This window comes from Podarcis filfolensis, assembly GCF_964270895.1.
Source record: "Podarcis filfolensis genome assembly, chromosome: 5".
NCBI classification, from domain to species: Eukaryota; Metazoa; Chordata; class Lepidosauria; order Squamata; family Lacertidae; genus Podarcis; species Podarcis filfolensis.
Genome location: NC_139608.1, coordinates 67,557,602 through 67,572,820, shown reverse-complemented (window position 1 = coordinate 67,572,820; position 15,219 = coordinate 67,557,602). Strand labels below are relative to the sequence as shown.

General features: G+C 41.1%; 1 protein-coding gene across 4 annotated transcripts in view; it reads right to left on the bottom strand.

Moving 5' to 3' along the window:
- Positions 1 to 7,156: 7,156 nt before the first annotated feature.
- Positions 7,157 to 15,219, bottom strand: part of P4HA1 (prolyl 4-hydroxylase subunit alpha 1) — a 30,004-nt gene continuing 21,941 nt past the window's right edge. For 2 of the 4 annotated variants that reach the window (XM_083614123.1, XM_083614124.1), the window contains exons 10-15: positions 14,766 to 14,865; positions 13,423 to 13,476; positions 10,532 to 10,597; positions 9,660 to 9,728; positions 8,704 to 8,800; positions 7,157 to 8,239 (exon numbers count right to left, since the gene is read on the bottom strand). In XM_083614123.1, the coding sequence (XP_083470249.1) occupies positions 8,169 to 8,239; positions 8,704 to 8,800; positions 9,660 to 9,728; positions 10,532 to 10,597; positions 13,423 to 13,476; positions 14,766 to 14,865 (457 nt within the window). In that variant the 3' untranslated portion in view covers positions 7,157 to 8,168. Of the gene's footprint in view, positions 8,240 to 8,703; positions 8,801 to 9,659; positions 9,729 to 10,531; positions 10,598 to 13,306; positions 13,365 to 13,422; positions 13,477 to 14,765; positions 14,866 to 15,219 lie in introns of all 4 variants that reach the window. The other 2 variants (XM_083614125.1, XM_083614126.1) reach the window with 1 other exon arrangement.

Here is a 15,219-nt window from a genome sequence, read left to right as displayed (position 1 = left end):
TGGTACCTCAGGTTAAGAACAGGTTCAGGTTAAGAACGGACCTCCAGAACGAATTAAGTTCTTAACCCGAGGTACCACTGTATTGCTATGGTTTTCAATGGCTGGCAGGCTGGCTTCAGAGAGGATAGTGCTTTAAGGTGCTTTAGCCTGCTGCTCACAAAAGTGAGAAGATGGAAACGTAAACTGTGGGGTTGGGGGGAAGCAAGAACAGACTGCAAATGCATACTTTAGATTGGCTCAGACTGAAATGCTTACATCTGATCGGTTGCAGAAGCTCTTCCTAAGCGCTGCCATAATTATCTGGAACTTTCAACGGCATTTCCAAGGGAATCCTGATCAATCCCCTGGGGAAAGTGGGGGACATAATCAAAATGGAGGCCTCAGGGGGTCCCCTGTTATTATTTAAAATCCCCTGGGGACAGGGGTGACAGCATAGGGATGATTGTGATTGGTTGTGCTGCCCAGAGATGATTGGCCAATAGAAGAGATGGACAGAAACAAGCCAGTGTGTCTCTAAATGTTATGTATTGAATGTAAGGAACCGAGAAGGGATTGCAGTATAGCTTGGGGAGGGTTAGGGTGGGGCAAGTGCCCCATTTGGCCTAAGGCACCAGCTTCTGCTAGAAGGTAAGTTTTGCTGATATGCTCTGGGATAGGGAAAAGGTACAGATATTCAGCTTGCTCTAGAACCAAGATGACTGATATAGTTCCTTTGGAGGAATTCAAAGGCTTGTAATTTGCAGCTCCATCACTGGTAAATATACATAGAGCGAGTGAAGAGACTAGCAGACATGAAAAACTCAGTCCACCAGCTCCCTCAGCTGGCCATGCACCCACAATTGCATGGAGAATCTCTTTCATGTGTCCTTGAATTAGTCAGGCTCTGTCATTTCTAAACATGTTGATACAGAATCTCTTTAGGTGTGCAGCAGCACAGGGAATCATCTCACTGCTGAATACATCATATGAATGAGAGGAAAGTGCCTGAGGCCTTATAGATTTGCAAAACCAGATAACTGTTATTGATACCATATAGCCTAAAGAAATGGTTGCTACAGAAATTTGGGCTTCACGGCAATAACATTTGCAAACAAACTGTTTGAGATCTCTTTTGAGCAGCTGGCCACTGCAGCAAAACCTTATGGCTCAAGCTTGGCTCTGAATATAACTTGCAAAAAAAAATTAAATTCACAGAATAAGAGTTGTGTGGCCCTTCTGCCCCCAGCAGATCACTAGACATCTACACCCCCCTCAATAAAAAGCTTATGTGGATGATGTAGGAGGCCTTTCTGAACAATGTAAGGTGGGTGAAGGGGCGGGAGAAATCACCCCAAATAAGGTTTGGATCCAAATATAAATTACAGAAGTTAACAGAAGGAAAGTTTACCACCACTTACCCCAGCATTGCCTCACAACCAGATGAGTCAAGAGGGCTTCCCCAACTTTCCAGAGCTTTCTGCAAGTAGCTGTAGGTGGAAGGAATGGCAAACTTTTCTTCCATGACCTTGCTTTAATTAAACTTAATTTTAGGAAGTTTTTGATATTGAAATCTGATTGATTGATAAAAGGCCTATATAAGATGCAACTTGTAACTTGAGTTCATAGGATCAGGACCTAACTACTCTCTGCCCAGAAGCTACACTTACACAAACATCTCTCTTTGAACGTGGCAGTTCCAAAAACTGGGTAACAGAACATAGAGGAAAGTCTTCACTTTTATTGAGAATCCAGACAAACCACTTCACCACAGCTTCATGCCACTTGACTGAAGAACTTTTTAAGTACCAGCCAACACTTAAAATAGGTTTTCGAGTGAAAAGTAGAAATTTACAGGCGACTCGGCTGCCTCCCATCTTATGCCTTTCCTTAATGCAGCTGCCTCCACTCTCACAACAACATTGCAGAATGGAAGGATTGACGCCTACGTATATTCATTGTATGTGTGTTCAAAATCTAGCTTTGTAGAAGCATTTTTAAACCATAGGCTTGCAACAGCATCCCTATGTGCCATGAAAAACAGGCTAGGGTCAGTTGTAAAAGATCAAAATGAACTAAGCCAGACCAAGGTTAGCTGTATATTTAGGGCACTCTTGCCCCCCCCCTTTTTTTTGCAGCGGAAATAAGGAGTTGATGTCACAGATCTAGTTTCTAACAGGAACTAAATTTGCTTGTACCCATTGCAACCTGCAGGTGGGTGCTCAGGAGTTAACATCTCTGGGCAAGCTAACTACTGAGCTGGCCAGTTTAGAAACAGATCTAATGCCTCATCTTCTGCTTAAGTCTTCCTTCAGGCCACAGAAAAGTTAATGGCAGCCCATTTTTAAATTTTCAGCTTCCTTCCCAGTTCAGTTTGAAATGAAGTAGTGAAGCAACTTCCCGTTCAACGGCAGCAAGCCATTTTTGCTCAGACGTAGCTCTTATCTAACCAACCAGAACGCTTCATTTGTCTCAACCTCAAGAGCAGCTCTCCATTTGCTTTCGAGCCACTCCAAAATCACAGGGCAACAGGCTTGTGTAACATGTTAAAACTCTCTTACTCAAAGATCCCATCTCTGGTCCATTTCACTGAAAAATCCTGTGAATTAAACAGAGCCCCCCTTTCCTGCAGGCCATATCCAGTTCTGGTGAATGTTATCATTGCTCTGAACCTGTGGGAAGTAGCCACAACTATTTAACTATCTGGCATTGTCCATAATTTAAGTCATGAGACACTAAAGAACTGGATTCTGTGGATGAAATGCAGTGGAAAGCAAAGTCACACCACACTTCAATGTGAAGGATTGATTGTCCCTATTAATGGCAGAGCTTTTTATTTAGATCCTGGTATTTTCCATACACACACACACACACACACACACACACACACACACACAAATACAAAAAAAAAATACAGTAAGGCAATTTCTCAAAATATCATTGTTGTAAGCCAAAACAGTTGTCATTCATACTCCACACAGAAGTGCATTCACATAAGAGTTAAGCTCAGTCTAGTCATGGAAGTGAAAAGTAGGTTTAGTACTTGTTCTTCTTCCACCATCAGGAATGATCCTATCCATTTGCAAAAGTGAAGTGTTTCCCCCCTCTTAGGAAAGGGGAGGCATAAAAGCAAACTTTTTCCAGAAAAAGAAGTACTCTCTTACATTTCACTTATTCAAACATTGTGGTGATTCACTTTGTAAGAAGTGAGCTGATAAACCAGTAAGAACCAAAACGCAAACCTCCTAAGTGTCTAGCCTCCTAAAATCTTACGCGACTGCCTAGAAATCCAAAATATTAGGGTAGATTGCAAAAACAACCCACATGGATGAAGCAACATTTCTTATCCAAACACCCAAAAATCTTTAGATGTTTCCGTGATGCATGTTAAGTGTGTGGCATAGAAATACAGCCTTATATAATTTTTAAAAAACTAACGTTACTTTAAGTACAAACTCCAGAAAAAACACTTTTAACACAAATGGATTTCCTTATGTATCACACCTCTAGTTAATCAACAAGAGATTTCTATTGTTTTGGCATGTTCTCCATCTTGTATGGCTCGTTTTGCTTTAGCAAAATCCAAACCAAGATTTTAAGCTTCCATCCACTATCAAGATGCCCCACTGCTTAGCTCCCGAGATTTCTCTGCAGTTCATAAGTCAATCACACTGTGCTGTAACTCTTGCTTCTTTTAAATGAAAATAAAGAAATGCATTCTTACTTGTTTGGGGGAATGGAGTGCTACTATGCAGTTTAAACTTGACAGGAGCAGTGCTCCTAAACCCAGTGTGTTCCTTTGTGTTCCCCATGACCCTTTACAATTCATGGGTTGGGTTTTATTATGGAAAGAAAGTGCATTACTTTTGCACACAAAGAAGAGTGTTCTGTATTCTAAGGACTATGTTCACTATAGCAAGCAAGTGGAGTGTTTGAATACAGCATTCAAACACCTATCCTGTTTTGCACAAACATATGGGACCAATGTTAGTTTCTTCCCCAAGCTAAAGGGTTCAGCTTTGATTGGTGGCCTTTAAACAGTCATATAAAAGTAATGAGAGATGGAACACCCTTTGGTGAAACTGGGTGTTCCACATTTCCCCCACCCCAAAAAGTTTTGAAATCCAAAACTCCCCAAAACTAGTGATTTTCCAACTTCCCTGTTGGAAAATGTGCCAAATGGAGGTAAATCACTGAAGACCCCTTTTCAATGGAAGTCCAAGTGTATCCTGACTCATTTGGCAGAGTATATTTAGGAATGGAGTGCCAACTGATTGGCAGTACTACTGTTTCTCTACCATGGAGAGAAAAGCCAAGGATAAGAACTGCTGTTGAATTTTAACTTGCCAAGAGGAAGAACTGGTTGAACTTCTGTATCAGAGCAGCTCTAATATAGAACATTTTAAATACCTAAAAGGATTAAGTTGGCATCATCAGCCCATCAACATTTTCCTCAAGGATAAAAGTATCCTGATCGAACGTGAATTCATGTCTATAGCATCTTCCAAGAGGCTCATTGTCACAATCATCCCTCCTGCAATACTTCTCAATTTACGCATGCCCCTTTTGGCAGCGCACTCCACAATGTAATTAAGCTGATGTATTTTACACTTGGAAGTAATAGGCACTAAAAGCAATGAGAGCAAAATAAGTGCTTCAGTTTGAAGTACATTGCAATGTTTACTGCTTTACCTTAAAATTGTCACTGTCGCACGCTGCTTACAGATGTGCTTAAATTAAATCAATTGATTCTTTTAAAGTAACCTGAGGCACCCTGAGACAGCTGCAACAAGGAATTTGGGGTGTTTTGCTAATCATTCCAATTAGCTGCAGTTTACCGTAACATATAGACTCGGACCAACTGTGGTTACTCTTAACTGTGGTTAAAGGAAAAAACCAACTTCAAACCATGGTTTACAAGGTTGGCATGCTCGCTAAGCCATAGTTGAGACTAACTACAGTTTGTCAGGGCTTGGGTGTAAATGGTCAACTGCAGTCGATTGTAAACAGAAATAAAAACAAACATGAAAGTGTGCCGTCTCCTCCTTATGGCTGTGCTGTGGTCTTGGTGGTGGGGAGGAAGTTTTTGAAACTGAGGTTCGATTAACACGGTGCTATAGTTAGAGTTACATCCAAATCGAGTGGCAAGAGTTCAAAGGGAGTTACCATAAAGTAAATGGGCATGGAACTACAGCCTTTACATAATCAAAGGACTGGCCTTTGCTATGACAGTTTAAACGAACTAATTAAAGTTATTCTCATATATGTGGATTCCGTCTTTAGATTATTACAGTTCACCCAGGCAATGTGCGTAATCTCCAATTCAAGGTTTCCAAATAGCAATATTTTCTGACTTAGTACATAGCAGCTTCATGTTTTCAACATTGGAGCTCTCTTCATTCTGGATTGTGTCTGCAGTTACAGCTTCACTCCAAAGGCTTGTTGTTTTCAACTGCAAGCTGCAGAGCCTATCCACAGGCAAACCTATTTCTGAATAGGTGGCATGGTACAGTGGTACCTCAGGTTAAGAACTTAATTCGTTCTGGAGGTCCGTTCTTAACCTGAAACTGTTCTTAACCTGAGGTACCACTTTAGCTAATGGGGCCTTCCGCTGCTGCCACACGATTTCTGTTCTCATCCTGAGGCAAAGTTCTTAACCCGAGGTACAATTTCTGGGTTAGCAGAGTCTGTAACCTGAAGCGTCTGTAACCCGAGGTACCACTGTGCTATGTTTCAAGTAGACTCCCATTTTAACTCAAGTTCCTTATTATTCCTGTAATGGTCTTTGTGCTTATGCACCACCGAAAGGCACAAATAAGGCACAATGAGGAACTTGGAATGGAAGAGGCATACTTTCCCAATGAAACAAAATGCACCAAGGAGCTATGGTGCAAAATTAACTTTTGTTTAAAATCAGACAAACCCCAAACCCCCTGTGCACTCAAAATCTTCCACCCAAAATTGTGAAGACAGGCGCTAACATTTTAAGGCAGTGGGGCCATTTTAGAAATGGCTGCACTGCAGTCAGAGTAACATACCTACTGCTCTCCAGGGCTGAGTTCTTAATAAAACTAGTTTTGCATGTTTGTCGCAGAAGTGAGCTGTACATCGTGCTAGTTGTCTTTCCTTTGCCCCTGCGCCCTGTCACTAAAGCACACCCTCCTCTAATTCCTACAGCAAGATTTGCTTTTGCTTTTTTATTATAAGGGAAACGGTTTTCCTAGCTAACATTCGATACACTATTATGCACATCAGTTATTTTGACTGTAAAGCTCGTAGGACTTGCTCCATCACTGAGGTACAAGCTTTGAGCTCTCTCTTTGTATTACACTGGTATCTCGGTTTTCAAACGCAATCTGTTCTGAAAGACCGTTCGAGTTCCAAAACATTCGAAAACTCAATACGGAAAACTCAGTACAGAAGCTGTGTGGCATTTTTGAATTCCAAGCCGTGTTTGAAAACAAAAGCATTTACTTCTGGGTTTATGGTGTTCGAGTTCCGAAACGTTTGTCAACAGAGAGGTTAAAAAACCAAGGTACCACTGTATGTCTGTCTTCACCACAAAACCTGGCCAGTATTAAAAGTGTGAGAGTATGGGACTAAATGGTTCTCTTTGCTTCAGATTTAGCATACCATTTATATACTCTCTGTCTCTCCACAGCTTGCAGCAATTTTGGAAAGCCAGCATCTGTTTATGACACCACAGAATCAAGATGTCATTTACTGCTACCACAGGAATTTTAGGCTGAAGCAAGGTCTTTCGATTAGTAGGTTCAGCTGCACCAGAAACACTTACCTACCTTGTCAGAAGAGATTTTGTACAGGAACCAGCCATTTCTGTCCCAAAATACTGATCCAACTATTGCCAGGAGTAAATGTGTACACAGTGGATTCCAAATCATCCATCTTTGTTCAGGCACAACTTTGGCTGTATTTGACAGCAAGCATCAAAGATACACCAGGCATGCTAAAAGGCTCTGATCAGAGACTTGTCTATAATAATGAAAACTCTTACTCAGAAGAATAAAGAAGATGGCTATGACTAACCTCTTCAGAACTGTGTATGATGCAGAGTTCAAATTAACATCCTGTATAAATGCAGCCCTAGTTAGGTAAAAGGCGAGTAAACTGAAACAGAACACATTCAGGGTCCACAACATACCAAATTACACAAAACAAAAAGCTTTCAAAAGGATTTAGTATTATAAATATATCATCTTTGTCACAAAACACCTTGGCTGGGGGGAAAGTTTGGCATTTTGGGAATGGAAGTGTGCGTCTTCTCATCATACAAATTGTTTTTATACAAATCAAACTCCGAGACTAAGGCACAATGCTGTGTTTTAAGCCCACAATGTTCTTGTCTCTATGGATCCATAGTGTTTTTTTGCTAGTTACAAAACGATAAAAGCAGCAATCGATTTTTAAAAGGAAGAAGCTGAATCGTGATATGGTTCAGAAGAAGATTCATACTTGGAAAGCAAGTCCTGTCCCTCCCACAAAACTGTTCTTGGAAAGTTGCAAACAGTACAGAACTGCTTGAGCAACTATATAGTTATGTGCATAACTGCTGGCTCACTTTTTTTAGGATCACCGGCCAGGTTCATCCAAGCGGCATTTTTTTAAATATAAAAAAGGAAGACTTTCTGTGTTTGAACTTTCACAACGCTGGAAAAGTCACCCAGAAAGTTAAGGCTCATGGACACAGCCCTTGATCTTTTGCATTCGGTGGGGGAGTTTTGCTACAGATGTCAATGGGATGCAGCTCACAGCCCTTGTCTACAGTTCTATAGCCATGGTCAGGCATTCTTAAAAACAAGGAACAGAAGTGGAAGACATGTATAGCATCTTACCCTCCAAGCAAACAAAGTCATTATCTGAGGGCAGACTGTCCATATTCATTCTACCCTCAGCAGAATGTAATTTATAGTGTCTCTGGCAGAAGTTATTTTGGCCACGGAAACTCAAAACATTCAAAATCATTTACACTCTCTCTATAAAAAATTTAAAACAGTATATTAGCAAAGACATTTGTCCTTATGTAAAAGAAGGTCCAGAGATGAAGAACTGGTTGGCACTGGAGACAAAAGTTGTAGGGGAGTGTTAGTGTAAAACTATCAGTGTTAATCAAGGAAAACGTGGGAGGAAGTTGCAATTTGCACAAAAAGGAAGAGAAAAGGGAGAGGTTTGGATCAGTCCGACTCTGATAAACTACACGGTCTTCGAAATTCTTGCCCACGTTCATGGATCCACTTATTGGATACTACAGGAAAAGGAAGAGAGAAGAGGCACATTTACATACGGTTACTCACACCTGGCTAAACTCAGTGAATACATATTAGTCTGTAAAAGACTGCTCTGGTTACAGAATGGCAACTTCCCAAAATCTAACTAAAAACATGGCAGGACAAATTACTTCCTATTTATTGTTGAACAATGAGATTATTATTTTTTACCATTACTAACAACCCTGTGAGGTGATTTAACACCTGGTAATATTGATCTGAAAGGATCAATACTGAACTTGCTGTGGAAAACCCCACCTACCTACAATGAATTATACAGTAGCCAGCAAACTGGACTTGCTTAGGTTTCGTCTCCCTACCCATCGCTCTCACATTTCATTTAAGAATGGTATTTTTGTTGTTCTTATCTTTTGGCTATGTGCAAATGGTTCAAAATGTGGCAGCTATGATGTCTGTGCAAATTCTCTGGTTTCATACTTACCCCATTTGTTTCCGACTAATACTGGACAGGCAGCATGCCTTGTGCTGTAGTCCCCTTCACCGCTTGGAAAAAGATTGTACCAAAATACAGCTGTCCCCTGGGAAGATATAAAGCGGAGTTGACTCATTAAACTGCCGTCAGTTTAACTTCTGGAAAATGAAAAGCTAAGGCAGGCTAAAAACAGGCAGAACCACAGGCAACTGCAAAAGTGTGGGAAATGTACTGATCATTACTCCCCCCTGCGATTTCTAAGTGCTCCTCGGTGCTATGCTCACACGTCACCTATTGAGTCCCTGGCAGCGATGCGAGTTTTCTGTAAAAATTTGAATTAATCTGCACAGGGTGTTTCGCATTGAAAATGTTTCAGTTTGCATCGGAAAATTTTTCTAGTAATAATAATCATAATTATTAATAATTATTAATAATCCCCAGCCACTCTGGGCGGCTTCCAACAAAATATTAAAATACAGTAATGCATCAAACATTAAAAGCTTCCCTAAACAGGGCTGCCTTAAGATGTTTTCTAAAAATCTGGTAGTTGTTCTTCTCTTTGACATCTGGTGGGAGGGAGTTCCACAGGGCAGGTGCCACTACCGAGAAGGCCCTCCACCTGGTTCCCTGTAACTTGGCTTCTCGCAGCGAGGGAAACACCAGAAGGCCCTCGGCGCTGGACCTCAGTGTCAGGGCAGAACGATGGGGGTGGAGATGCTCCTTCAGATATACTGGACCGAGGCCGTTTAGGGCTTTAAAGGTCAGCACCAACACTTTGAATTGTGCTTGGAAACGTACTGGGAGCCTAATGCACACTTTACCTCTAAGCCAGGATATGCATAAGTACCAATCTTCTCATTGAGAACATTTCACACAGCTTCATTATATGATGCAGCATAGATGGCTTTTAAGTGGAAGGAATAGTATGGAGACTGTCAGCTATGATATACAGGTATTTCACCTACCTTTCTAGGCCAAACGCTAGCTCCTACTTCAGGAAATACCGTCGCTCCTCCTGCTGCCACATCACTCATCTGACAAAAGAAATGGTGTGAGCCATTAAGCTAGCCACTCCAAAAAGTAATCCCACAAATTTCACTACTGATCTGATCTCAAGGGCACTGCAGCACTTTGTAGGGGTTTTCTTTGCCATTGATGTTTTGAACAATAAGGCAGATTGAATTTTTTTTAAAGGGGTATGCCTGTACCACATGGATATCTAAAGTACTCCACTAGAAGCACACAGCACTACATTCTAGTACAGGAATCACCAGCCTGTACATGAAAGGAAACCCCATCATCTATGGGGAATACGCTGCGGATGCTGGAATGATACCTGGGCAGGTACAGATTGCATTAAAAGCCTTAAGAGACAGAGGATATTTGTGACAAAGGTACCTAGCTAGACAGAGACATTTCGTTCATTTAGGTTTGTGACCTGTCTTTCAACTCTCAAGATGTGGTACACCTTAGTTTTCCATTTTAAAAACAAAACAATTGAAGCACTATGGTCCCTAGCAGCAGGCAACCCAGTGATGCTCGCCTGACCTCCCGTGGCCCACATTACTGCTGCGCACTGGGAGATAAAGGTGATGTTGGTGCAGGGAAAATGCACCATGCTGACCTCACTGTCACTCTCCTCCCTCCTTCCCCACCTCCTAGGAAGCAGCATCAACATGGGAAACAGTGAGTGTTGATGCACGGCTACTTGCTATGCTACCATAACACAAACAGGAGAATTATGAAAAGAACCACACATTTCCTCATAATTTTCACTGCGTGAGAGAAGCTCTTTTGGCAACATGGTTGAATCTTGCCTCCAAAGCATCTTACTTACATAGAATAACCATGTTGCGATTCTGTTGCCTGTACCCAATTCTTTGAAGGCATCCGGCTCATCTTTCTGTGTAGAAAAACATGCAGTACAAGGTCTTACTGTACAAGCGAAACCCAACAACGGCACACAGCTAGGGTAGACATTTACAAATATTAATTTTTAGAATGCATGATGTAAGTAAGGGAAAATTAGTAGTAGTTACCTGAAAAATTATCAAGCATTTCACCCAGAAGTTAAAGGTATCCATTCAAATAAGCTGTCATTTCAGCATTTGAGTTTTACACTATCAGCATACAAAGTTCTTAAGGCATAAGGTATGCTTCTGGTGTCCTGGGACCTGGCTAGACTTTACTTACTAGGTTATCCTAACATGGCATCTCTCTGATACTGTGACTGAGAACTCTTAACTCCTTCCATTGATGGATAACAAGAGAGAGAGAATGGAATGAGCCAACAGGAATGAGATTTGGACACTGTAAGTTATTGTTGATGTATTGCTGATGCTTAAGATATCACTAATGACAGTTGTATAATTTCATTAGGCTGCAGAGCAAAGGGAGAGAAGGGAAACAGAGCTATTCCATTTGTTCTGCTATGAGTTCAGCTGCTCTCCCTCAACTCTCACCTAGAAAGCAGCCCTTCTATCAGGCTATCTGAACAGTTCTGATCCTGGCTGATCAATATAAGAACTGTAACTTTAAGGATGGATGCCTAAGCTTACATGTTTCCTCCTCCCTCCCCATTCATTTTTCGTTGTGTGTCATGACTTTTTGGTTGTAAGCCTGAGGGCAAGGGCTATCTTTTTAAAAAAATTGATCTGTAAGCTGCTCTGGGAGCCTTCTTGGATGAAAAGCAGTGTAAATCCAATCCAATCCAAATAACTTTAATGTAGTAGCCATTGGCCATGACAAATCTGAATCAAAAATAAATAGGAGCAAAAGGGGTGTCGCGCCACAAATAATGGTCTCTATTTAGATCTCTGCATCTCCCTTATAGTTCACTGCTATATTGTCCAGGGTCTTCTTTCTGATCTTTTTGGCCGCTAAAGGAAAAAGGGTGACTTTACGAGTCACTGAAGTGTTTACATTGCTAAGAACCTTCTCTGCTGGGAAGAGACATCTTTCCTGTAAGGTGAGAAATCGTCTTCTGGGTCCAATGTATAGTGGGCAATATAGTAAATAGTGTAAGACAGGCATGGGCAACCTTTGGCCCTCCAGATGTTTTGGCCTACAACTCCCATGATCCCTAGCTAACAGGACCAGTGGTCAGGGATGATGGGAATTGTAGTCCAAGACATCTGGAGGGCCAAAGGTTGCCTATGCCTGGTGTAAGATGTCTTCCACCCGCGGTTGCACGCATATACAGAGTAAATATGCTTTTTAAAAATAAATACATGAAGTTCTGGGGAACATGGTCTCAGAAATCCCATGAAGATAGCCATCACAATCTAGAAAAGTAACACGACTTTTGAAGGCACATAATCTTTTTAGCCAGAACAAGTTTCCATTGCTCTCTCCTACATCTGCAGATTAGAGGAATTGGTCTAAAAATCACACAGAACAACCAGGCAACAAGAAATTGTATGCTGACCACCAACTGCAACTCAAGGCAACCAGAAGTTTAAAATATACTTGGCAATTTAAATGATTTATGTCAAAGCAAACAATGTGCTTTTCTCCCCTAGAATTAGAAGGGATTTTTTCCCCCACTGCTCAACCCTAATTGCTTTCACATGTACATGCTTGGGAAGAATCCAGTGTTTCCCACACATTATATTATTGGATGCTATTTTAGTATATTAAGGCGGCACTCATACATTCTTACTTGGGAGTAAGACCCATTTAAGTCAATGGGTTTTACTTCTGCAAATATGTTGGAAGGGTGCATTATTAGACATATGTATCTGGGAGGAAGCCCCATTTAATAAAGTGAGATTTACTGAACAGGATCGCACAGCAAAGATATTCTTTCAAAAACAGGTGTTTTTTTCCTAAACGCATGCATGAGAGGAAAAAACAATTAACAACATGCATCATATAAGCCAATATAGACTTACTGTATATAATTTTTTAAGGGGGGGAATCAAGATTTATGTTAAGGCAATAATTTTAATAAATGTATGGTGGGCTCAAACAAAAATGTTAATCGACGGTGTTATTTAACACATAAATGCCCTGTAAACCACCATTTGAGATCATTTGCCCTATTTCTTGCAGCCTTGTCCCAATATAAAATAAAAGAGAGTATTAAAAAAAAAAATCTGGCAGCCCACCCAGAAGTAAATATAAGCTAACATTAAGAGATACAGAGATGTTATCCCTTCGAGATCACTTGGTTCCTCTAATCTGTGCAGCAACTTAAAACAGGTGTATAAACCTGTTAACAGTTTCAGTGATCTGAAACCCATAAATATCCAAGCCTGCCTAAACCCATTTGGATTTTTTTAAAAAAGCCCTTCACCCTATGGTTGGTTGCAGATATATCACTATGACATAAGAGCTTTGGGGTTTTTTTTAAATACCATCACCTTAAATGTACCAGCCACCATTTCCTGCAGTTTCCTCCTTTAATCCTTTCATTCACTTAACAGCATTTCACTTTAACATTTTGGTAATATTTGTTATTCTCTGCTGTTCAAATGGTGGTTTAGAGGACTTTAATCATTTCACACGGATTAGAAGACTTGAATGTAACAGAAACACTCAATTAAACATTTGTGCCACAGGCCGAAAGGCCTAGGCTTCAGACTATTTCATTTTTCACCCATCTCTTTACTTGCCCGAGCAAAGTCATAGTGGGGCTCATACTGTCCTCCCACTCCATAATTTGCTACCTGGAAGAAAGAAACACAGTGCGTGTAAAGCACAAAGGCAGGACAGAGAAAGACTTACCCTTCCAAAATCAAAATGAGGCTCGTACTGGCCTCCTACACCGTAGTTGGCGACCTAGAGCAGAAGAAGCACAAACAACCAATGAACTACCCAGGGTGAGAGAGGAAGTATCTGCTTCATATGTACATTGACAAGGAGTGTCATAAAATCAGGCTCAGGAGCAATGTGTGTGGTGGGGCGCAGCTTCCCTCCCAGCACTGGCACCGATTCTGCAAGGCAGTGGCAAGGTTGGAGCTATGAAGGTGCACCATCAGGAACACCTGACTGGCAGGTCCCACCCACTGCAACTACATGGTCCCAACCCCACTGCCACCCTGTCATCTGGTGATGGACAGGTTGTAAGTACAATGGAACCTTGGTTCCCGAACTTAATCCGTTCCAGGAGTCCATTTGATGGTTTGGGAACCAAGGCACGGCTTCCGATTAGCTGCAGGAGCTTCCTGAAGCTAATCAGAAGCCACGTTGAACGTTTGGCTTCCAAAGAACGTTCGAAAACTGGAACAATCACTTCCAGTTTTTGATCGTCTGGGAGCCTGAACATTCCGGCTCCCAAGGCGTTCGGGAGCCGAAGTTCCACTGTACAAATAATTAACAAACCAATAAAGGCTGAACTATGCCCTCTTTAGGAGTGCCACCAACTTGAGTCTACTCTCCCAAATAAGGAACTAAATTAAGCAACGGCCTGAGGTTTCCCTTTCATTTGCCCTTACTGAAGATTCACCAACTTCATTTTCCATTAAAAAATGATTTTCAAAGTATTAAGATAATGTATTTCAACAATGTAGCTCCCACCCTAATATAACATTTTTTTAAAAAAAATCTTTTCCCTGTTTTGCTCAACTGAACTCACCCAAGGAAATACTGAACTGGAGTTTGCATTTTTTAATTTTTCACCATACACTTAAATATTGTGGCTAACTGCATTCTGCATACAAACACAGGCAACAGAGCTCAATATTCCCCCCCCCATGAAAAGCCATGACTTTAGAGTGAAACAGAGTTGCATGAGTCACACTGCCCCCTCCCACACAGACAACATATTTGAATATGTATTTAAACCAGTATGAGATGAGTTGATGCCAGCAAGATTCTTAATACTCAAGTAGCGCGGGGTTTCTCGTTTGATAAAAGCAGTAACAGAAGTGATGTTTTGATTCTCGTTCGGAGCTTGATGTAAGGGTACCCCCAACAAAATTTAAAAATTTGGCTGTATAATTTGGAAGTAATATGATTTGGAAATAATGTGATTGGATTGGCCTGTTAATAAAAATTATGTTTAAAAAAAAAAAGTAGTGTGGGGTTTGGGGGTGGCATTTGGGTTTTTAAATATCTCCTCAGCTCACCTGGAGCTCCTCTGCTGTGGAAACATCCAGTCCTGTAAGATCTTGTATTCTTGCATTAATACGTGCTACTACAGGGTTTTCATATCCAGACAGCCAGGCACTAAACATGGAAACAGATATTATTCCTGACCAGTATGATCAGAGCATCACTTTTCAAGACTAGTAAGAAACAACTTTTTAACCGTGCAAAAATGCCTACAGGCAAATGCCGACACTAAATGTGATAGCCGACATCTCAGTAACTCCACTTAATGAACAACTTTAGCCCTACTGGCATATATTGCAGCTCTGCTGTATTTCTTCAAAGCAATCCCCTTTGGTTGGCCACCATCAAGTGAAGTAAGTTGTGACCCAAAAGAACACTTGGGAGAGCATGATATACACAGTATTGCAATGTGTGACAGACCCTCTTTGATTCACCACAATTGTGAAGGAAATGCTGCGGTGGTACACA